This window comes from Telmatherina bonti, assembly GCF_933228915.1.
Source record: "Telmatherina bonti genome assembly, chromosome: 17".
Taxonomy (NCBI): domain Eukaryota; kingdom Metazoa; phylum Chordata; class Actinopteri; order Atheriniformes; family Telmatherinidae; genus Telmatherina; species Telmatherina bonti.
This window is the reverse complement of record NC_136615.1, coordinates 10311685-10337823: the sequence shown is the minus strand read 5'-3', so window position 1 is coordinate 10337823 and position 26139 is coordinate 10311685. Positions and strand designations below refer to the sequence as shown.

Sequence of the window (26139 nt, the reverse complement as noted above, 5' to 3'; positions counted from 1 at the left end):
ATTTACCTGTCTGTGCACATTATAGGGGTGCCCAAAACTGGTCCTTGAGGGCCACCGTCCTGCAGGTTTACCACGTATCCCGGTTCCAACATACCTTGCTTGCATTAAATAGCTCCAAGAGCCAATAAAAGTTCTGCATAATGAGTGAATAGTTAGAGTCAGGTGTGTTGGAACAGGGATACATGGAAAACCTGCAGGATCGTGGCCCTCAAGCATACTTATTTATAGAAACTGTGTTTTTATTGACCATGCTCACCAGCTGGTGTATTTATCAGTAGATTTTTAAGGCAAGTCTTGTTTATAATGTATGCTGAACATTGTTAATAATAATCCCAAAAAGCTGCTTTTCTTGGTTCCATGGCTGAGTTATTTTTGTTTTTAAAGCATTTTTCATCTCCTGTTCTCTATACAACTTTTGCAAGGCTCATCGCTGTGTCTGCTACGCTTTGTATGTGAAAACAAAGGAAAAGTTTGTATCACTGCTCACAAACAACAAACCCAGTTGTCATTGTTTAATCAGGACATATTATCTGACTTCACTGGCCTAACTGGCCGAAAGCTGCGTCTTCCAGGATACATGTAGACTTTTCTGACAATTACAAAAACTAAATCTGAACAAACCCTGTACTTTAAAACTTTGAATTCAGATGGACAAGAATTGATGATTTGTGTGTGATTTGACTGAAAACAGATTTCTGTTATTCAGATTTCTTCATGTTCAAGTTTTTTTTTATAAAGAGAAAACTATTGAGACATTTTTGCTTATTTAGAGAAAGCAAATGATGACCATGCTAACATGAACACCTCCACCTGTCCACAACCAGATAACATTTAATCATTTTTTTATTGGACTGATTCGTCATATGCAAACTCGCTGTGTTCACCGCAACCCTTCGAGTAGTCAGATCATGTCGACTTCTCCTGCATGAGACTCTGTAGCGCACCGCAGACTCAAAGTGGACATCTCCAGGAATAGCAGTGATGCTGATTTATGTCTTATAACACAATAAAAAAAAGTATCAAATAGACATATTTATGAGGCTTGATTAGATTCAGAGAAGGATTTTTAAAAAAGACAGCAGCACACAAACTATTGGACAATTTTCCCATTAAATCTACTTGTAACATGTGTCTAAATCTTAATATATTGTGATGATTATTTCATTATTAGATTATAAGTGCAAGAAAAAAGAGAGGGGAAGGAGGAATGAAAGACAATGATATCTAAACAGTTTTTCTCAAATAGCTTTATCAGTCGTTTGTTCCATTAAAGGATATAAAATGTGTTTGTATCTTTTATACTTGGCAATTGCCAACCAATTGTCTAATATTAAACATATTTTCAGGGCTGTGAAGTAAAGCAAAGATAAAAGATGCTACAGCGACGGCACTAATGTAAAAGTATGTAAACTTATAAAAGAGTACTTGTGTATTCTGGATTTGTTTGTTCACCATCTGTGATGTGCATCAGCTGCACAAAACAAGCAGGAAAACAACCAAATCTATGACATGGTATGAAATGATATTTATTAAAATGTCCTCTCTCTGCAGAATTATTACATCAGAAACAAAAGCTGTGGTCAATCGTTGCTCTAATTCTGTCCAGTTCTTTTGAATGCATGTCTCATTTGACAACTTTTTATGATTAATGACTCTTTTGGGCTCATGTGGTGTGTGTGTGTGTGTGTGTGTGTGTGTGTGTGTGTGTGTGTGTGTGTGTGTGAATCTGTGCACTGTATGTGTCTGATGATCAGAGAGTTTGGGAGACAAAACATCACCAGGCGCTTTGTTGAAATGCTGGCCTGAAAAAATCACTTGTTGTGTTAAAGTTAATGTTTTCTGCTGTTCTTGTTCACAGCTGAGAGACAGCATCTTTAGATTTTTGTGACCAAGTCAAACTCACAAGAAAACGGAAGCTCTCTCTCCATGATTTGGGTCAAAAATGAGAGCTGTTGTGGCCCGGCTCCTGAGTCCTGGCTGCGGGCCTTGTGGCCATGAAAAAGGGCCTTTACAGAGCGACTTCTTTTAAAATGCAGAGGGTGGAGGGGTGGAGGTGGGGCTTGAACATACATAAGAGGCAAAGGCAGTCCACCAGGCCAATTTGGCACGACAACACCACATAATTTGCTGTTTTCTTAACCTATATGAAGCTGCTGATTGGGTCTCTCCAGTCATTTAGACCCTCTTTATCCTCTCTTGGGGCTTGTTAGAAAATAATCCGCTTGGATCAGCCCTCTTTGGGAGAGAAACGGCACATTAGGGATGAGCACAGGCGGGATACTCAGAACTGAGGCTTTGTCCTGGATGTCGGATATAGAAAACGTAACTGGGGGCCAGTCCCAGGAGTTGGTTCTGCAGCCTGTTTGGGACTATCTCCGCCAGAACCACCACGACCTTCTGAGGAGCCCTCTCTTCCCTGTGGTCCTGTCAGTCACTATGTACTTTATGCTGGTTGGTCTTTACACCGTGCTGGACCTGCTGGCTCCCACCTGGCCCTGCATCAACCGTCACCGGCTGCATCCCGACAGACCTGTCACCTGGCCTAGCATCTGGTCTACGCTGGGCGTCACCATCTACAATCACCTGTTTTTTGTTTTCCCTGCGGCTGTTGCGCAGTGGCTGTGGAGACCACCCACGCCTCTGCCGCGTGAAGCCCCCACTCTCTGGAGCTTCTACCTGGGCATTCTGGGCTGCATGGTTGTTTTTGATTTCCAGTATTACCTGTGGCACCTGCTGCACCATCGGGTGCCCTGGTTGTACCGCACTTTCCATGCCATACACCACCAGTACAACCAGCCTTTCAGCCTGGTGACCCAGTACCTGTCTGGCTGGGAGTTATTCAGCGTGGGATTTTGGGCAACGGTGGATCCTATCCTGCTGCAGTGCCACTGCCTCACCACTTGGGCTTTTATGGTCTTCAACGTCTACGTAGCCACTGAAGATCACTGTGGCTACGACTTCCCTTGGGCCACGCACAACCTGGTGCCCTTTGGCCTTTGGGGTGGTGCCCCCAAGCACGACGCTCACCACCAGCATCCTGGCACTAACTTCGCCCCATTCTTCTCGCACTGGGACTGGCTGGGGGGAACCCACACCGTGCCAGCTCCCTCGAGCCACACTGCCTCAGGAGAGCCAGACGAGATGAAAGGGAGAAAAGACTGAAGAGCCTGAATAAATCTCTTATTGACTCTGCCTCTCACTCACTCAAACTGCCTCTTTTGTACCTGCTCAAGTCCCAATGCACTCGTCTTGTTTTGCTTTTTTCTCCGCTCTCTTGCAGACCGATTTTTCTGTCTTCTGTGTCCCAGCATTTCACCTGACTTTGATATTATCATATTTACTCATTTGTTTGGCATTTTCCTCTGCTGATAATCAGCCTAACATTACTTGACTGCCTGGTAAGTCGATGAAAAAAACGAGTATCTTTTATATCTCTATGTGTGCATATTGACTATCCTGTACTGTTGTACATATAAATTTACCTCTTTATTAATAGAGATTTCTCATTTATGTTGACTTTGACGGTCTCAGGTCAGTTTCCGTGCATTTTTTTTTAGTTCATCTGAGAAATAAGAAAGAAAGAAAAAAATAATTTACTGGAAATATGCGTTGGTTAAACTTTACCAAGCAGAGTTTCTGCTGACGGTAGGTGGTGTGATCTGTCAGCTTGATCGCTCGCCCTCTCTCTCCCTCCTCAGGGCTGGCCGTCTCTCTTGCATGCATGAATGGCGTCTTTTAGCTCCATTCCAGAATGATGCGTGGGTGCAATACTAATCTATCATTCTGTCTTTGAGAGAAAATTCTCCTGCGGAAAGAGTTCTTAATTAAGCTCATTAAATGAGAACATGACATGTTAAACATACGACTGTGAAAACAGAGTTTAACTATTTACTACAAAAACTTTCCCATGTTTATAAGAGGGGAAGGACACCTAACTTGAGATGCTTCAGACTGTAATTTAAATGAAATAATTTACATAATTTTGCTTGGTTAGACTTGATGGGAAAGGAAAAAATTTCAGCTTTGAAAGCAAGTGAAAAATAAATGGTCAAACACTCCTGTTGATGTGTCTTTTACTGTTGTTTCTGTTATTTGTTGTTATTTTGGGGGACAAAAGATCATAAAAAAGAAGCAACTAAACAATAATTCTTCTGAATTCAAGATCTGCTTTTAATTGTTTTTTGGGGGAGAAAAAAGTGGAACAAACTGCCAGTGGAGATGAAACTTTCACCAAATCTTTAACACCTTTACATCTAGGTTAAAAACATTTCTTTTCTCGTGCATGAATCTGCACCAAGCTTATCTTGCTTTTAATAATTAATAATTTAATTCAGTTATTTTACATTTCTACTTAGTATTTTATGAGTTTTGCACAACCTTTTAATGATTTCATGTCATGATTTTGTTTCTCTTCATGTCCTTTTTGAGTTTTTTCAATGCTTCTTCTGCATCTAGCTGTAATTCTTTTAATGTTTTATGTGAAACATTTTGAAATGTTTTGTACATGAAATTTAATTTACAAATAAACAAGCTTTGCCTTTTTCTATTCTTTTAAATCAGACAATGCATTTTCAAATAAACTTAGTTATAGCTGATTAGATTTATCTAGTGCTCCACATTCCACCTATCAGTGATAGAAAGATGATAAAGTCACACCAGTGTGTGCCGATGACCTCCCAAACTACAACTAAACGTAAATAAACCAGAAAGGAGAGATGGTGGGGAAACAGCTTGGCCATCGACAGACTGACTGGGATGAAGTGGGAGTGGAACCATCAACCTCACAGTGATTGGGCAACTTGTTCTACTACTTTAACCGTTGTCATCCACAGATACAGCGTGAACTGCTGCTCCGGCGGTTCTGAGGAATCATATCGTTCAGATGGTTTTGCTTTAAGATCTTATCTTAAAGTGAGAAAGAAGCATCACTGAAAGAATAAACAGCTTGTTTTTTTTATTACCTAATAAAAAGACTTTGAATAAGTCCTTCACTATTTATTTAAAGACACACGTTTCTTACTTGACTAAAGCCTGCAGTTCTGTCAGATTGTTTCATTTGATTCTCGTCTGAATTTCTTCATGTTTTATTTTCCAAGTCATTTCTTAAAGTGTGTGGATTGGTGTCAGGTCTTAAAACAAGTTATTGCAGATAAATTTACTGTAAAAAAAAACAAAAAAACCCCAATGTGGTCTCAAATAGTGTCTCGGTAAATATTATTGAATGTAAAAAGTGTGTGAAATGATCCAATTGAGGATCTTGTCACTCTTGTCATGATTAACATTGTACACATTCTGCTCCTGTGGATTGTATCAATGTAAGATAATTAGACTTGATTAGAAGGATTATTTTTGCAATGATCACAATAAAAGTTAATATTTCAAATTCATTCTATCTGTTTCAGACTTTTTTTTCCTGTGTGCAACTCTTAGGTTGTCCTTGTGGCTATTTTAAATATCCCTTATACAGTGGAGTAGTATGCTATCTTTAAACAACAGGATGGATCAGTAGAAAGCAAGTCTCTTTAATTTTATTATGTTGTATGTATGAAACACATAAATATCTGGTTGTATTTTCTCCATAAAGAGGTTCCAGTCTTTACTGGAAAACTGTGTGGTTCAGTTCTAGTTTTACAGCAACCAGCAGATGTCATACTTCCTGCACACACAAGAGGATCAGCAAGACCTCATATAATGTGAAGATTAGACTCTATAACATAAAAATAATATAAATCTCATTTGCATCTTTTCATATCACGTAGGCTGACAGTGAATCATAAAGGTGTAGTGGAAATCGAAACCCCGCTGTTCCATGTGACTCCTCTCTGTTTACCTTTGTCATTTATCGTGCAACAGTCCTTTCAGTCAGAACCGGTTTGGCATGTTTCTGGTTTACATGGAAACTGTTACAACAAGTTTATTTTGGATACTAGATTCGGACATTTTGGACTTGTCTATGTGTCATTGTTAAAATCAGCCTTGCAAAATCCTCATATTGGGTGAGGACATAGATCTATTATTAACTATTTCCCCATTACGTACTGTGTTTTTCATCCTCTATTTAAATAATAGTTTTAAAAGCGGCAACAAACTGAGAAGTTTTGGGGCGTAATGAAAATTTTTCAGCAGAAGTCTATTTCTACGAAGAGAAGGACAAACTTGTAAAATAGTGCATCACAAAGTAGGACCTCTCTCATGAGAACAGACTCTGCAAACGCAGAATTGACCTTATCTGAACTTCACTACTGTCTAAAGGTTTTTAAATTTCATGTTACAAATATTTTAAATGTATTCTGAACATTTAGGGAACTATATGCAACTGTGTACTGATGGTGTGATAGGAGCTTTAAAATCAGGCATGTGTGTACTTTAGATGTGAGCTAACCGGTTAGCTTAGTTAGCTTAGCTTAGTGTCAAGACTTGAGACAGATAACAGAAGTATCTAAATGCAGAAGACTCTTACTTTCCCACCTTGAAATGGGGTTAATAAAAATGTCTGAACCAACAAATACCACTTTATTGCCTTAGGCATCCAGAGAGAAGCAGAAAACATCCATGTCACACTGCTTGGTTTGTAGTGATGTTGTTTTGGATATCCTTGTTTCTTCATTTTTGTCTCTTTGCTATCGTTTTGGTTTTAATAAAATCATTTTGGTCACTTTGTATCGTAGTTATGTTTGTTTGGTTTTAATTTATAGTCATTTTGCATCTTAAAATGACTGGCATCAAATCTGGAACATTTTGTGCCTGTATTTGGTCATTTAATTTCTCCTTATGGTTATTTCATGTCTGCATTAAATTGCTTTGCAGCTTTGTCTCATGTGTCTCTTTCTAACTTGTTTGAGTCTTTTTCTTGGTCAAATATTAACTCATGTACTGTTAATGCATACTTTTAGATTAGAGTTAAAGACAAAAGTACTATAAAGGTGTGTTGAGGAACACCCTCCACCTTTTCAGCTACACATGGTTGTTCCAGGAAAAGTGGTCAAATTAGAAATAAACATCTTAAGGATGCAGTTAGAAGGAAAACATGCAGAAAATGTATTTCATTTCTAGCAATAAATCAGAAAGCAGGTTCTACAAATTATAACCAGTTTAGTTTCTCATCATTCATTTTTATAAAAATTATCTGCTCAAAAACTAAAATATTCTCCCTGCTTTACAAACCTGCTAGTTTATTTCTCAGCTTTTATTTACTTTAACTTTATCTGCAGTGGAAAGTTGTTTAACAGCTGATTTAAAATACACACTCATAAATGATCAGTCATGAAATCCATTAATTTTCTGGGCATTTGCACAACATGTAACTATTAATGCTAGATGAAATGTGTTAGTGTAACTCGGTCAGGGTGTGGCTCTGCCCTTAGCAAACAGAAGGTATTCTACTCAGAGCAACAAAGGGTAAGGTGACACTAAAGAGCAATCATTTACCTCTTCAAACAGTCCACAACCCGTCATTACACAAGAAGTTATCAGCAATCATGGTACGTGTGTGTGTGTGGGGGGGGGGGGATGGTTGTGACCGGGTGGGGTCATTACCTGAAATAGCAGATCACAAACTCCTTGTCATGATTTAAAGACCACAATACCATAAACTTCTGGAAAGCTGGAGACAAATAAGCAGCATATTATATTTCAAAACATTTGGATTAAAGAGAAATTGAAGAAGCAGCAACAGGAAAAGCTGGGAAAGGAGACCAGCAGCCATGTACCCTTATGGAGATATGAATCTTCAATGTTTAGGTTACAGAAGGTGAAACACTGTCACACTGAAACCAGTGATGTCATCACATCATTAGATCATCAATCACACACGCGTGAACACGTTTGACTTTGACCCTCTCTCCCTCACTTCTTTCTTCAGAAATCTGAATGATTAACCGAAATGAGAAAATGTAGTCTCTCGTTTGTAAACACATCCGCGCACTTCACTGCACTGCATTTCAACACAACACATTCCAGGAATTCCAAACATTTCCACGAAACATAATGTACATCAGAGCCTGCCTGCATGACGACAATAAGGCTGCTGACTCATTCAGGACAATAAAACTTGAACAGTGCGAAAGGAGTTTCACAGAAACTTGATGCTGTTATTGCTTTTTATTTAAGAAAATATGTAACCATCTCACAATTTTCAAGCTCACTTTTAAAATACATAAAAACAAAGGTTTGGCATAAAAAGTCTTTAAACAATAAGACATTTGCTGGCAAATATGCAGCAGACATATAAGATATAAACATTTCATGTGGCAATGCTTTGTAAATTCTCCTCATTGTTGCGTGTCGGACGCTGCTTGCTTTCACACACCCTGAATGCAGAAATAGAGTCAGTCAATTCTTGGAAAGGACTTATTAATCAAACAATATATGCAGGCTTACCACACATTTATATTTAAATTGATACACAGCATTCACATTGTAACACATGGCAGCAGCTCAAAGTGAAGTCGCACGCGCCATGAACTGCAGTCATTTTCACATTTAAAGTTCATCCTAGGGTAATATGATGCTCTGAGTTCCCCTGGTTGAGGACTTTAGTTTTCAGCGTCACAAGCTGGAAGATTTTCCCTGTTTTTCCTCACTAGCAGGTGCTACTTTGTGTGTTCCCAGTGTCCGACACGAACGACTTGCTTTTCTTGGAGTATTTCATCGAACTGAAGGACACCCTCATCCTCTCCACCGTCCTGCTGCTCCTGCAGAGCAGAGTGTTCTTTACGTGATCTCTGAATTCATCAGACACGTAGTAGTAGATGAACGGGTCCAGGCAGCTGTTTAGGCTCGCCAGGCACAGCGTGGAGATGTAGAAGCTGTAACCGTTATTGATCACTGCATCTTTTAATAGTGAGTAATGCACCACCAGCATGATGTTGCTGGGGATGAAACACACGAGAAACGTCACCAGGACGATGACGATCAACACCACCGCTTTCCGACGGTTCTTGGCTGTTGTGCTTTCCTCCATGGCGTTCCCCAGAGCTCGCAGTAACAGGATGTATGCCACAATTATCACCACGCACGGCACAAGGAACACAACCAAAGCCATGAAGATGAAGTAGAAGTATGGCAGCTGGACAGAAGGGAATGGATTCATGGGGTCCTCTATGAGAGTTACATCATGGCAGGTGGTTATATTGGGGTCTTTGACCTTGACTGTGTGGTCATACAGGTATAGCGGAGTGGTGGTGAGCCAAATGAAAGCCCAGATGGCCACACAGACGCTCACAGCAACTTTGTTGTTCCTCCTTTGTGAAGACATGGGGTGGGCCACAACCCAGTACCTCTGCACGCTGAGACAGGCGATGAACAGGATGGAACAGTACATGTTCCCGTAGAAGAAGCTCACAAGGACTTTACATAACGGCTCCCCGTAGGTCCAGTTGTTTCCATTGAAGTGGTAAGCAATCTTGAGAGGCATCCAAATGACGAAAAGCAGGTCGGCCAGAGCCAAGTTGGCCATGTAGATGGATGATGGGTGCTTCTTCTTGGTCCGGAACAGGAAGACCCAGATGGCCATGCCATTTGCAGGAAGTCCCATCAGAAAAATGATGAGGTAGAGGATGGGAAAGAAGACAGTGGTGAGGCGGCTTTTTAGTGCATCTGATGCAGCTTGATCAATGATAACCTGTTTGCTGTCTGTTGGGTCCGTAACACCGAAAAAACCTCGGTTACCTGAAAGGAATAAACAAAATTAAAATCATTATCAGCTCAAAAAAAAAAAGAACTACTAAGCAACTGAACAGAATAGGTAATTACTAGACAATGGAAACTTTTTAGGCCTGGATTTCGAGTTGAGATCATAGCTAGACTTTTATTTCCTTGTTTTTGTTTTTCCAACCACTAACAGAGAATCACTGAAAGTCACAGATTTACACTTCATACTGGAAGTTATTCCTGCTGGCTTACATCACGTGCTTACATTTCCAGACCCCAAACTCTTTCCCTATAAATCAGCTTGTTTCTGAACTCATCGGTGTGTAAATACCCCCCGCGCGCGCACACACACACGCGCGCGCACTGCAGTGATTTTGCCAACTTACTTGGTGAGCAATCCAAAGCTGAGAAACCGCAGAAAACCACCAGGAGCGACAATATCCGAGTTAAATCCATGTTTGCGGAGTTGATCTTTTCTGCTCTGCTTCTCTGTCCGACGCTTCCTCCTAAATGCCAGGTAACGTCAGAAACCTGCAGAGACACTCCCCGAGACTACCTGCTCTCGTGCTGACGTCATTCCTGACCCGCCTACCTGGCTTGTTCCCATGACAACTTTCCACGGATCCTCGTCTGGGTTGACACACCCCACGTGACATTTTGTGGACAGTAAAATTAAACATTTGAATAAATCATTCCGATACAAGCAGTCAGAAATCCTGTCAGCACCTCTGCTTCATCAGGCAGATGCTTGACACCAAATGACCTCTGGACAGCATGAAAGAGCAAAACGGGGAAGGGCTTACACACCGTATCAGGTTACATGTTACACAATACTTTAAAACACATTGAACCATTAAAGCAATATTAAAGCAGAAAAAAATCACCAGATCAGAGTATTTCACACAGAAAAGCACCTGTGGACTCCCACATCTCTCATCAGCGTGTCTGAGACGATAAGTTTAAAGTCTGGGAGGAGTCAGAAGCAGAGGATATGAATACCTTTTAACAAAAAAAGTCACTCTAGGTAGAGAAACTCATCTGAGATTGCTGGTAGTGACAAAAGCAAAAAGGTATGAGGGAGCAGTCTACTAATGATGCTATTTATAACCAGTAATGGTGGCCAGTACCATTATGTATAACTGGGGGAACAGCATCAACTCCAGGAAATTCATCAGGATCAACAAATTGATCCATAATGTTGGCCAAATGAGTTGATACTGGAAACTATCAGACAGGAGGATCCCTGAACAAACTGGTTTCCATCATGGACAGCTCTTCATTTCCACTTCACCGTACGCTGAAGGGAGCTGAGCCCTTCTCCAAACAGACCGCTGCAGCTACAGTCTAAAGCAGGGGTGCCCAAACTTTTTGCCTCCAAGGGCCAAACTGAAAATGATCCAGCGAGCCACGGGCCAAATCCTGCAGCTTTAACAATGAAACAGAAGAAAATGCACAAAGTTATTTTAATTATTGTTCAACAGCAAATACAGTGTTTTGTTTTTTTTCCTATCTGGGCAAATAAAATGTTACATAAAACATCAATATAGCAATAGAACAATAAAGCCATAGTTAGAGGGGCAAGAAACAATAATTACAGCCACTAAACTTTAACCAAGTGCAACATGTCAACAACCAGAAACAGTGCATGTGGAACAAGGCAAGTTGTTGTTACTTAGTGGAAAACATGGAGTTGATCTTTGGACATTACCTGTCTCTCCATGTTGGGTCGCACCTGGCTCCCTGACGAGGTCACTGAGGTGGGAGTCAGTCAGGGTCCCCCTGAGTCTGGTCTTATTGGGGTTCATCAAGCTCTATAGGGCTTTCATATAAACCCTGGTCTAAAGAAAGGTTCAGGAAGTCATTCTTTCCTTTCACAATAACTCCTCCATGTGTGAGAGGCGATTTTCATCTCTGCATTGAAACCAGATGACTTTCCATAATCATAATCTATCTATCTATCCAGGAATGAAAGAGATGTTCAAAGTTCTGCCTTAATCACATTGTATCTGTCACTCTGTCTGCTGAACATCCTGTTTTAGGATGAGTAAAAAGAGAGAAAAATAAGATGATTACACAGAACCCATCATTTATATTTTGTTTGTAGCTTAAAAGGACGGAGTAAGAAGTTCAGCCAGCATCAGATTTGCTAACAGTTCAAACATTTGAAGAATCTTAGGACATACCTTCTTTTGTCTCACAATCACTCACAGAATATGCAGTTATACTTCATACTTATCATAGCAACATTTTATCTACCAAGTAATGTTTTTTTTTTAAATGGGAATTATTGAATTTTCTTCTGAATCTTTGGTGTGTTTTGCTTATACACCGTACTTCAGTGTAAAGCGGGGATGATGGAATAACTTGATTTTTTAAACAAACCTGAAGTTTAAAAGCTGTCTCTCTTTTCCAACATGATTGAAGTTAAAGGTTTGTCATGATTTTTTAATGTAGACAAAGATAAGGCACCTAAACACAGATGGATGTAGGGAAATAAGGGTTTTTAAGACAAACTAATGGCACTGCCATGTCAGAACAAACCCATTCAATCCAAACCACAAAACGCAGGACGAAGTACATGACTGACTAAGTAGTATGACAGCACTAGTGACACTAAAGAAACTAAAGAAAAGACGACCAAGCCAGCTTCTTTTTTTTTTTTCTTTTTTTTTTGTTGTTGCATCTTTATCCTTCCCCCTTTAGGTGAAGTTTTTTTCCCAACACCCACCCATCCTTACTCATGTCATCTTTCCTCATTTATAAGGCGACAACGGTAACACTGGCTGCAGGGCCGAAATGTCAGTTTGTTCTGTAAACTTGTCAAATGTAAATGTCTGCATGTCTAACCTTGAACAAGCTGGCTTGAACCTTGAATTTCTCCTCGGGGATAAATAAAGTATCTTTGATTTGATTTGTTTTGAAGAAACCAATGAGTAAAGGCCTTGTCCACAGTGGGCATCTCACAAAACAAAAATATTTTTCTCTAATTTGGCCGGTCATCCACACATAAATACAGATTTATGCAATCAAAAACGATTCTTTAAAAAATTTCCAACCAAAGCGAAGATTTGTTAATACCCCATTTGCATATCTACATGTGGACGTATATAACCCGATCTGCCGGTCACCGTCTGCGACAAAATATACCATGATGTCACATGTGCAACCTTTGTTTTCTACAACATGGAGGTCCTCAGAACTGTGTTGGCGTTATCCATTGTTCCAGTGCTTTGTGTTTGTTTGTGTTTACACAGCCATCAGTACCGCGCCACACAGACTAGATGAAGGACAGTTTTCCACCACTTATGCATATGACATTAGAGGCACGTTTTGTGTCTTGTGGAAGAGACGTCATGAGACCAATGGTTATTCTTATTGGGTAGGATTAGGGGCGCTAAAGCCACAAAAATTTGATATGGTTATGACTGTGCTTAACAACGTGGTTATGTGGATGGATTTGTTTTTGAAAGACGATGTTGTGTGAACTCATTTTTCTTTTACTGGCTGAAAGGGGGATGGTATTCTGTTTTACAGAAACCTGGCTACGTGTGGACATGGTTTCAGAGGGAGTTAAGTACAAGTAAACAACAGGTGTGGCAGCAGTGGAAAGCAGGCGTGACATAAACAGGAAGTAAAGGTAACTAAATGAACAAGGGAAGAAACTTCACAAAATACAGAAATAACCCAGGTAGCAAGATTATATAGAGAAGTCCAGCTCAGAAAGTCTAAAGAGAAAACTATAGAACAGAGCAACAGAAATAAAACCCAATAGACTGTAATAATGTAGAGTCCTGATTGGTGCTTTAGATTCTAGTTGTCTGTGCTGTTCCCTGTGAGGGAGAGAAAGTTTGCTTATATTTAAATAAGAAAAAAAAAAAAAAAAAAAAAAAAAAAAAAAATCTGGATTTTCAGCCAGACTAACCTTGACACATGCACACCAAGTCAACAAAACAGGTTTAAACTAAGAGTGGGTGGTTTAACAGAGTGTTGGGGACAGGGAAGCAACTGATTACAGAAAAAAAAGGACTTGTTGCATCGCTTATTTTGTTTAATTCAATTTAATGTTATTGATTGGATTTTGCCTTTATGTTTCAATGCAAACACTGAATTGATTTTGTGTTTGCTGTAAAAATAAGACTTCTTCCTGCTGACCTTGTGTATATATATGTGTATATACACACACACACACACACACACACACATATATGTGTATATACACACACACACACACACACACACACACACACATATATGTGTATATACACACACACACACACACACACACACATATATGTGTATATACACACACACACACACACACACATATGTGTATATACACACACACACACACACACATATATATATATATATGTGTATATACACACACACACATATATATATATATATATGTGTATATACACACACACACACACATATATATATGTGTATATACACACACACACACACATATATATATGTGTATATACACACACACACATATATATATATGTGTATATACACACACACACACACACATATATATGTGTATATACACACACACACACACACACATATATGTGTATATACACACACACACACACACACACATGTGTATATACACACACACACACACACACACACATGTGTATATACACACACACACACACACACACATGTGTATATACACACACACACACACACACACATGTGTATATACACACACACACACACACGTGTATATACACACACACACACACATGTGTATATACACACACACACACACACACATATGTGTATATACACACACACACACACATATGTGTATATACACACACACACACATATGTGTATATACACACACACACACACACATATGTGTATATACACACACACACACACATATGTGTATATACACACACACACACACATATGTGTATATACACACACACACATATATGTGTATATACACACACACACATATATGTGTATATACACACACACACACACACATGTGTATATACACACACACACACACATATATGTGTATATACACACACACACACACATATATGTGTATATACACACACACACACACACATATGTGTATATACACACACACACACACACATATGTGTATATACACACACACACACACACACACACATATATGTGTATATACACACACACACACACACACACACATATGTGTATATACACACACACACACACACACACACACATATGTGTATATACACACACACACACATATGTGTATATACACACACACACACACATATGTGTATATACACACACACACACACACACATATGTGTATATACACACACACACACACACATATATGTGTATATACACACACACACACACACATATGTGTATATACACACACACACACACACATATGTGTATATACACACACACACACACACATATGTGTATATACACACACACACACACATATATGTGTATACACACACACACACACACATATATATATGTGTATACACACACACACACACACATATATATATATGTGTATACACACACACACACACATATATATATATATATGTGTATATACACACACACACACACATATATATATATATATGTGTATATACACACACACACACATATATATATATATATGTGTATATACACACACACACACATATATATATATATGTGTATATACACACACACACACATATATATATATGTGTATATACACACACACACACATATATATATATGTGTATATACACACACACACACATATATATATATATATATATGTGTATATACACACACACACACATATATATATATATATATATGTGTATATACACACACACACACATATATATATATATATGTGTATATACACACACACACACATATATATATATATATGTGTATATACACACACACACACACATATATATATATATGTGTATATACACACACACACACACATATATATATATATGTGTATATACACACACACACACACATATATATATATATGTGTATATACACACACACACACATATATATATATATATATGTGTATATACACACACACACACATATATATATATATATATGTGTATATACACACACACACACATATATATATATATATATGTGTATATACACACACACACACATATATATATATATATATGTGTATATACACACACACACACATATATATATATATATGTGTATATACACACACACACACATATATATATATATATATGTGTATATACACACACACACACATATATATATATATATATGTGTATATACACACACACACACACATATATATATATATGTGTATATACACACACACACACATATATATATATATGTGTATATACACACACACACACACACACACACACACACATATATATATATATATGTGTGTATATACACACACACACACACACACATATATATATATATATATATATGTGTATATACACACACACACACATATATATATATATATATATATATATATATGTGTATATACACAGACAGACAGACAGATAGAGGCACCTCACTCAGATAATGGGGACAAGGTGAGACCCCTGGAGACAGGCCAGGAGCTGGAGGGTGTCACTGCTGAACCTGTTGTCTCTGTAATCCGACTTTGGATGTGCAGAAGAAGCTGGATAGATACATAAAGATTGACTGTATCTGTACAAGATGGTATTGAAATCATTGAGGTTAGAGCAAATTACACATAAATCTAAAGAAAAATTGTTTGAGTGTGAATCTTGTGAGAAAATAAGGTCTTACTGTTTAAAATGTTAAGGAAGGAGTTACCAGTTCTCATCCGAACACCATGTACTTGATATGCTTAGTTGAGGCCCAGCAGAGCAGACATGAATCTTGTGGTACTTTAACAAAAGTTAGTTTAACAATAGGAAGTGGATTTTGGTGGCCTACTAGGATAGTTTTACACAGGTAATGAAATCCTTGCTGGGTGCTGTCCTACTTTGAGAGCAAACCTTTGCTGCGTTTTGTTTTCAAAACAAGGAACATCCAGTTCGTCCTTTCCATTTCCAGCAGCATGCCACCCATTACACCCTGAGACACAATGGTCAGCTAGTCTAAACCCCTCTTAGTTCCACATGACGTGAATTTCTAAACCTGACTCGGTGTCAGTTCTGCTGAAGTCAAAGCGGAAGTCACACTAGCCTGATGGTTTTTCATATTGCATTTTAATGTAATGGTAAAAATGAGGTGCAGTGGCTTAAAAAAGCCACACCTCGACTCCTCAGATGTATGTGAGAATCCTGTTGGTGGACTTCAGCTCCACGTTTAACACGGTCATCCCTGAAATCCTACAGAGAAAGCTGCCCCCCCCCACCTGCTGGTGGATTCCTAGTTTTTTGACTTGACAGAATGCAGCAGGCGAGGCTGGGAAGCACCACATCTAGTTCTCTGACTATCAGTACCGCACCCTCAGGGCTGTGTCCTCTCCCCACTACTCTACTCCCTCGACACCAGTGACTGTGCCTCTGATGACCCTTCTGTAAAACTTAAATTATGTGGATGACAGGATGTGGAACAGTTGGTCCACTTGTGTAGTCAGAACTATCTGGAGCTGAACCCAGTCAAGACTGTGGAGACGATCGACTTTAGAAGAAATTCCCCCGACATCTGCCACCCTCACCATCCTCAACAGCACACAGCATCTACCGTCACATTCAGGTTTCTGTGAATCTCTCGGAGCAGACTCCTCACGTAGACTGTCAGGAAAAAGGTACTTTCTGCAACTCTGGAAGTTTAACCTGCCATGGGGGTTGCTGATCCCCTTGTCCACCACCATCGTCTAGTCTGTACTTTGCACTTTGCATGACTGTCTGGTTTGGATCAGTCACCAAAGTGGACATGCAGAGACTGCAAAGGACAATCAGGCTTGCAGAGGGGAGCTAATCTACGACCTATCCCTCATCCAGGACTTGTATATGTCCAGGGTTAGGAAATGGGCAGGTGACATCTCTGCAGACCCCTCAAACCCTGCATACAGACTTTTAAAAGTTCTCCCATCTGGCAGGTGCTACAGAGCGCTGCAGGGTAAAACAGACAGACACAAAGAGTTTCTTCCTCCAGACATTACTCTCCTGCACAATAACACAGTCATTCATGTTTGTACCTGCACCTCAACCTGTCAGATGCTTTGCAAATACTCTGCTAATGTTAGGTTTAGTTTTATAGTGCTTATACTTTTATATTTTTGTGTTTTTTTAAATAATTGTAATTATTCTTTTGTACTGAGAACCAGCACTGACCTGAGTTAATGAATATATATATATATATATATATATATATATATATATATATATATATATATATATGCTTTGATTTTAGATATGCTCTATATTTTTCTGAGCAACTTGATGATTTGATCTTAGGAACTGAAAGAAAACCCTGCAGTAATAAATGGAGTCCTTCAGCAACTTTCCTCAGTCTGCTTCGGTCACAGCAACATGGGAACCCATCTGTTGACTGCCTCCGCGGTCACAAACCAGATGGCTTCCAGACAGTTCCAAACTAAGCCTGCATACATTTTTTAAAAACTTTTCATTGTGTTAGCACAGACTTATAGGTGTGAACACCGTCACTTCCCAGCAAGAAGGTTGCTAGTTTGGATTAACAACTTTGTTGTGGAGTTTGGAAGTTTTTTCAAGATAGTGCTTTACATGAAACATTAAAAGCATTACAGAAAAAAGCATAAAAGAAAATACAAATAACAAAATCACAATAAAATCAATTATATTAAAATAATTAAAAGCAGAATTAATTAAAAGTTATTGTGCAGATATCATGCATAGGCAAATGAGAAAAGAAAGGTTTTTAACCTGGATTTAAAAGTTTCTACATTTGGTGAAAGTTTAATCTCCACTGGCAGATTGTTCCACTTGTTTGCAGCGTAACAGCTAAATGCCGCTTCTCCATGTTTAGTCTGGACTCTGGTCTGGACTCTGGTCTGGACTCGTTGACCCGAGTCTTTGGATCGAAGAGCTCTGCTTGGTTTATATTTTCTGAACATATCACAGATGTATTCTGGTCCTAAACCATTCTGGGATTTGTAAACAGCAGAGTTTTGAAATCTATCCTGTGATTGACTGGAAACCAGTGTAAAGATTTTAAAACTGGTGTGATGTGTTCAGACCTCTTAGTTCTAGTTAAAGTTCCAGCAGCAGCATCTGGATGAGCTGCAGATGTTTAATGCTTTTTTTTTTTTTAGGAAGTCCTGTTAAAAGACAGTTACAGTCTGCTGGATATGAATGCATGGAGGAGTTTCTCCTGATCTTTCTGGGAGACTGAACTATGCACGCTTGGTTCATTGGTGGCTCTGAAACTGACTCTTTGAGTTAGTATGTAAGGGGATTACTAACTGTCTCTGTGATGTTCTTAGAAATCCAAGACGGCAAATCAACCAGTTTTCAAATAAAACTCTGGAGAATGGTTGGTGTTTTCTAAGATTTGATGATAACTTCCAGACTTCTTCTGAACTATTTAGATGACTTTTTGTGACATCTGAGCTCATAATGACTGAACTATTTAGGCTAAAAGTGGCCTAAATTCAGTCAGTGATAAAGCTTATGAAGATGCAGCACTGAAACATGTCTAGTACTCACTGCGTAGTAAGGCTGAGGTTCAGACATGGAGGAGGCATCATAACTCCATCAGACCTATAGCCACTGATTTTTAGTCCAGTCATGCTGTTATCCGGCCACTTTCTCTGTATTTTCTTCAGAATGGTATCTTGGCAGCCAACGCGACTTGCCCATTTCTGGTGAGGCTTCAGCCAAAAGCAGATGGATTAAGTGGAGGTCCAGATGCATTTCTCAGGAGACGTGTGCTGGAATTGTTTTCAGATTATCTTCAGATAGTTAAAAACATGGATAAAATTGTTGCTAAATGACAGAAAAACTCACAATAGTCACAGAAAACACTTGAATCTGACAAAAGTAATTATAAGTAAAAATTCTATTACCGGTAAATGTAACCAATGAAAGCAGAATTATAAAAAATAAACTCATGAAACAGGCCTGGACAAATATGATGGTACTCCTAGAAAAGAGTGAAAATAATGTCACCAAAGGGACATGTTAGTCCAAGGTGTGTCCACTAATTAGCATCACAGATGTCTACAATCTTGTAATCAGTCAGTGGGCCTACATTTAGGGCTACAGTCACTGTGTTGTTTGGTGACATGGTGTGTAATTCATTCATCATGGACCAGAGGAAGCAAAGGAAAGAGTAGTCTCAGGAGATTAGACAGAAAACTGTAGACAAGCATGTTAAAGGTAAAGGCTATCAGACCATCTCCAAGCAGCTTGATGTTACTACAGTCGCTCATATCATTCAGAAATCTAAAATCCATGAGACTGTGGCCAACCTCCCTGGACGTGGCCACAGTTGGAAAATTGATGACAAATTAAAGAGAAGGATTATACGAATGGAAAGAATCCAGAAAGAGTCCAGAAAGAGATTAAAGGTGAACTTCAAGCTCAAGGAGCATCAGTGTCAGATCGCACCATCTTTTGTTGTTTGAGCCAAAGTGGACTTAATGGGAGACAACCAAGGAGGACACCAATGTTGAAAACAAATCAAAAAAGCCAGATTGGCATTTGCCAACTACACGTCGACAAGCCACAATGCATCTGGGAGAGTGTCCTATGGACAGATGAGACAGAAATGGAACTTTTTGCCACATTAGCTCTTTATTCACTGATGGGAAAAACGAAGCATATTAAGAAAAGAAGACAGTCCCTACTGTGAGACATGGAGGAGGATCTGTTATGTTCTGGGGCTGCTTTGCTGCATCTGGTACAGGGCGTCTTGAATCTATGCAGGTACAGTGAAATGTCAAGACTGTCAAGAGATTCTAGGGAGAAATGCGCTGGCCAGTGTTGGATCACTTGGTCTCAGTCGCAGGTCATTGGTTTTCAACAAGACAATGACCCAAAAACACACAGCTAAAAACACACAAGAACGGCTCAGAGGAAAACATTGGATGATTTTAAAGTGGCCTCGATGAGCCCTGACCGAAATCCTACTGGGCATCTTTGGAAGGAGCTGAAACATGCCGTCTGGAAAAGGCTCCCTTCAAACCTGAGACAACTGGAGCAGTTTGCTCATGAAGAGTGGGCCAAAATACCCGCTGAGAGGTGCCAAAGTCTGAGACAGTTACTGTAATCGTTAGATAGCAGTGATTGCCTCAAAGGGTTGTGCAACAAAATATTAAGTTATGGGTACCATCATTTTTGTCCAGGCCTGTTCCAAGAGGTATGTGTGTGTGTATGTATATATATATATATATATATATATATATATATATATATAATATAATTCTGTTGAAGCATGGTTTAAAAGCAATATCTGACTTTCAGTGGTTAAATTTAATAACATTTAATATTTTTGTCAGATTCAAATTATTTCTGTGATCATTTTGAGTATTTCTTTCATTGATTGACAGATACCAACAATTTTCTCCATGTCTATATATACCCTTCTTCCACCCTCCTCTCATCCAGTTTCCATAAAATCTTTAAGGGTCAACATTGCACATCACGCTGAGATGAGCCAAGTTTTCAGCCAACAGCTCTTTATGAATCACCTTATTTCTGCTAAAATCCAAATTTCTGTCTGTAAAACTTAATCTTTAGCATTTTTAGAGTCAACTAAGGACATGGGCAATAAAATCTAGAGAGCACTGACTCATTCCTTGAGTTACAAGGAATGAGTCTTTTTTAACTCTAAATTTCTGAAAGACCCTTAAAGCATGCAGAACTACTACTAAAGACCACTTTAAGAGTTTACAAGATTTCTTGGCTCTTTGGAAGCTAAATATTGTAAAAATTAGGGCTGGTTCAGCACATTGCACAACACTGCTGACAAAGACTTGAAAACAAAACTCAGTTTATAAACTAGGTTGGTATGTGAGCTTTAAAGCACAAAACTCTTGTCCTGAAGCAACCCTGGTCATGTTTTAAGTTTAATATTAATATTTAAATTTTAAACATCATAATATAAGTGTTTGGAATAATAGTTCAATAAATCTTGTACAGAAATCAAAATTTTTTAATTAAGGATCCATTTCACTGAACACACTGCTTTTAAGTAGTTTAAGGCCCAAAAGAGATAAATAAAGCAGTTGTACAAAAGCTTTCTGATAGTTATACCAGTTAAAAAAAACAAATCACTTTATTATGTCACATTTACATTTCAGTGGCCTTCTGACATTTAGCACAAGAAATCAAACTCCAAAATGATTACAACAAATTAAGCCAGATAGTTGTACTCATTCACATCCCAGTTAAACAATGGAGTACATCAAAAACATGAAATGGCATTTGTCCTAATATTATACTTTCAAAAACAACATTTTAAAATGTATTTACAAAAAAAACACCAGTAAATAACTCAAAAGTTTCCATGCGGTCAATGTTTACCTATTTCTCACATCAAACACACCTCATGCTAAACCTGAAAATCCACCTGAGTTCATTAATAAAAAATCAGCTCATGAAGCAGAGAGACGTTAGCAGCTGCTGTTCTGCGTGTTCGCCGTGTCGGACGTATACGTGCTGCTCTTTTTGGAGTATTTCAGAGCGCTGAAGGAGACCCTCATCCTCTCCACTGTCCTCTCACTCCTGCAGAGGAACGTGTTCTTCACATGCTCCCTAAAGTCTTCAGAGATGAAGTAATACACAAAAGGGTCCAAGCAGCTGTTAAGACTGGCCAAGCAGAGAGTGGTGATGTAAAACCCATACAGGTTGTTATCCGCCTCACCCAACAGGAGGGCGTAGTGCACCAGTAGCATGATGTTACTGGGAGTGAAGCAGACTAAGAACATAACCAGGACAGTGATGATCAGGACCACAGCCTTTCTGCGTTTCTTAGCAATGGTGGGATCGGCCATGCTGTTTCTGAGCGCTTTGAGCATGAGGATGTAAGATACAATGCACACGATGGTGGGGATGATGAATCCCACTGTTCCCATGGTGAGGAAGTAGCCTGCTGCCATCTTTTTCTGACTGAGCCGAGTGACATCATGGCAGGTCAGGATGTTGAGGTTTATTGCTTTGACTTCCTGGTCATACAGATAAAGGGGGGTGGTAATGAGCCACACCACCAGCCACACTGTGATAGAGATGGACACAGTTACACAGTTGTCCTTCCGCTGCGAGGACAGCGGGTGAACCACAGCCCAGTAACGCTGAACACTTATACAGGTGATGAAGGCAATGGAGCAGTACATGTTGCCATAGAAAAATCCCACCAGCACTTTGCACAATGCATCCCCATAGATCCAGTTGTTGCCGTTGAAGTGATACGCTATTTTCAAGGGGACCCAAATGACAAAGAGCAGATCGGCCAGAGCCAAGTTGGCCATGTAGATGGAAGACGGGTGCTTCTTCTTGGTCCTGAAGAGGAAAACCCAGATGGCCAAGGCGTTGGTGGGCAGCCCCACAACAAACACAATGATGTAGATGATTGGGAGGAAGACGGTTGTGAGACGGCTGGTCAGGATTTCTTTGGCTTGGCCAGTGACCAACACGCCATCTTTGGACTCTTGACCTGTAAAACCTCTGTCTGTGAAGCCAGGACATGAAAATATATTTAAATCACAAGAACAGAAAATGTGTGCGTCACCACCTGAAACTGAATGATCAAGCTCTCAATTGTGTGTTCCTTTTAGTCTTTTAAAACATCTTTTTTCTAGGTTTCCTTTTAACATTATCGATGTGAGAAATAGACCAACTAGACAAAATGAGCCTGACTTCCCGGTATAGTGTTAAATGAGAACTTTGTAGTTCCTAACTCATTCTGAACATTCATGTTAAGACAATGCAAACAAACAGTCTTTCCACAGCCTGGCGCATGTCCCATAACCCACATATGTTTTTTTTCTTTCAGAAAATCCATGGATAGTTCTTATATTTTAAATTCATTACTTGTTTATCTGTATTTGTTGGTCCAAGTGTCCTTACAAAGTGCTCTATAAATAAAGCCCATCATTACCAGCCTATTATAGTAGTCAGTGGCCATGCTAGATTGTTTTACGCCCTGGACAAACACCCCCCTTTGTGTGGACATTCCTCAAACCCTCATGAAAACGAGAGGCGATGGAGCTTTTACAGTTGTGGCTCCTACATTGTGGAACACGTTACCCCCGTCTGTACGGTCTGCAAATAGTATTTTAATTGTAAAACCCGGCTTAGGACCCAGTTGTTTATCCTGGCCTTTGGCTGAGCAGAGATCACTTTTTTGTGGTTTTTAATGTGCCATTTTATCATTATCTCATGGTTATTTTAGTATATCTCCTAGTTTTAGCTGATCATTTTTCTGTGTACATCCCCGTATAAAGCATTTTGTCTGGCCGTTGGTGTTTAAACGTGCTATATAAATAAAGCTGACATTGACGGTCAACAGTCAACCGTGGAAACACACCCGTGGATGATGAGGAAGAGGTAGATGGCTCTTCCTCCTGAGAGTCCAGGACTATTTCTGAAGAGTCCTGTGTGGCTGAGGAGGTAAAATGCTCCTCATTCTGACTAGTGGCAGAAGGTGCTCTGAAATATTTCACAGGTACCCCCTGAATTTATATCAAAATATCACAATGCAATATGTAGGTCTGATACCCTGAACATGCATGCATCAGCTACACAGTTAAAGTAAACACATTTTATTTACTTTCAGAATGCACAACACGATTTGCCTATAAAAACTACAAAACCCCCAAATTATTTAAAAACACTATGTTACAGTTTTAGTACTTTTATTTCATTGTTGCTTTAGCGGATTATGTAGAAAACTTTATTTCCATGATGGTTGTTTTGAAGGGCTTTGTAAATAAAGTTGAGTATAGCTTACAAAAATGTGAATGTACATTGGATATTAGCAAATACATCAAGATACTCTTTTATATCATTAAATGTTTTCATGTAAACAATAGTTCTTAGTGGAACTAATAAAACATTTTGGCCACATGCTGCCTTCATCAGGGCTTAATAATTAAGTTAATTTGAACAAAAAGTTGTGACAACAGAGCTAATATACTTTTAGCTATTATTAGCTGATAATCACATGAATTCACATCAGCTTGCAGCTGTTTCACTGCATGTGTTATACTCAGCATAGCAAACACCTTCATGTTTACTTCTCTTCCTGAACTGGGCTCATTGTGACTTCTTCTTCTTGTGTACTTTTTATTTTTCATCCTTTATTCAGTATTTCACTCAACCAACAACCTGGTGGCTCTGACGTAATACTCGAGCGTCTTCTTCTGCAATAATGATGCAGTCTATATTTTACATGTTGCAACATGAAATTAGAAAAGTAGAAGTAGCCCAATGATAGCTGTATAAAACCAAACTTAATGAAGATACTATTTATTAGGCAGCATTTTGTGTGTAGATATGAACTGCATTGTGGTCTGAGACCCCCACCCCCAAACACCACCACCCCTCCATCTCTCTTTTCCAGCTGCTGCTTACAGTGAAACAACTTTCTCAGCAGCTGGTAAAATATGTCCCACCACAGAAAAAGGGGCGCATATCCCCAGAATTTGACATAGAAATGGGCTGAAATTAAACATATTCTTTTTGCTCTCCTGAGCTTCACACCATGCCGCCCCTCGGCGATATCCGCCCTGCCCATTAAACCCACTACTGGTTATTCAGGAAAAGAAGGAAACATTACCTTGCGCCAGACACATCTGTGTAAAACACAAACCCAGGACCAGCTGAAGCCATCGCGACCTTAAAACCATGACTGCACGATGAGATAAAAGACAGAGGTTCTCTGTCAGCAGGGCGGTTCGGCTGCGCGCGCTCTGAACTCCCACCTACAAAGCGCTGCTTTTCTTACCTGCATGATGTCACGGGTTGCCAGGTCAGGTGACCTGACCGCAGCCGGGAAGAACACACCCAACACAGTGCTTCAGGTGAAGTAATGTGGCAAGGTGTTCTTTAGGAACAAACGTGTAAAAACATGTTGCTGCAGTCACTGAAGTGTTTGACAATAGGAATCAACTAAAATTTATTTATTTATAATTATGTTTCTATTCACAACAATCTAATGATGTCATTGCTTTTCTAATGCTTTATTTTAATAAAATATATTTATCCAATTTTACACGCAATGTAACTATTATTTAGTTTACTAAAATTACAAAGAATAAAGCACGTATGAACACAAGTGAGGAAACTGTTCTTACATCTATTTTACTGACATTTTTACTTTTATCTGTTGTTTAATGCGTTAAAGGCTTTCACTACGAGTCAAAGCCAGCTGTTTGGGTGTCATGAAACCAGATCTATTTTGGTCTTTTGGTACTTAGCAGGCTTGTCAGATGTTGCTCAATAAATAGGACACAGCGAGAGATTTTGTGTCCTATATTTATCTGAACATCGTTGGACTTTTGAGTGA

The 26139-nt window shown here is 39.1% G+C and overlaps 3 protein-coding genes across 3 annotated transcripts; 1 reads left to right on the top strand and 2 right to left on the bottom strand.

Moving 5' to 3' along the window:
• Window positions 1-2262: 2262 nt before the first annotated feature.
• Window positions 2263-3162, top strand: ch25hl2 (cholesterol 25-hydroxylase like 2; the record flags this gene model as incomplete). Its single annotated transcript, XM_079256523.1, has 1 exon — window positions 2263-3162. One exon carries the CDS (start codon window positions 2263-2265, stop codon window positions 3160-3162), a length of 900 nt encoding a protein of 299 aa, XP_079112649.1.
• A 5419-nt stretch (window positions 3163-8581) lies between these two features.
• LOC306768596 (proteinase-activated receptor 2-like) lies at window positions 8582-11456 on the bottom strand (the record flags this gene model as incomplete). Its single annotated transcript, XM_079257004.1, has 2 exons — window positions 8582-9669; window positions 11384-11456. 2 exons carry the CDS (start codon window positions 11454-11456, stop codon window positions 8582-8584), a joined length of 1161 nt encoding a protein of 386 aa, XP_079113130.1.
• Window positions 11457-22246: 10790 nt separating this feature from the next.
• On the bottom strand, window positions 22247-25463 carry LOC306768595 (proteinase-activated receptor 2-like; the record flags this gene model as incomplete). Its single annotated transcript, XM_079257003.1, has 3 exons — window positions 22247-23301; window positions 24160-24281; window positions 25411-25463. The coding sequence occupies 3 exons, from the start codon at window positions 25461-25463 to the stop codon at window positions 22247-22249; spliced, it is 1230 nt and encodes a 409-aa protein (XP_079113129.1).
• Between the last annotated feature and the right edge of the window lie 676 nt (window positions 25464-26139).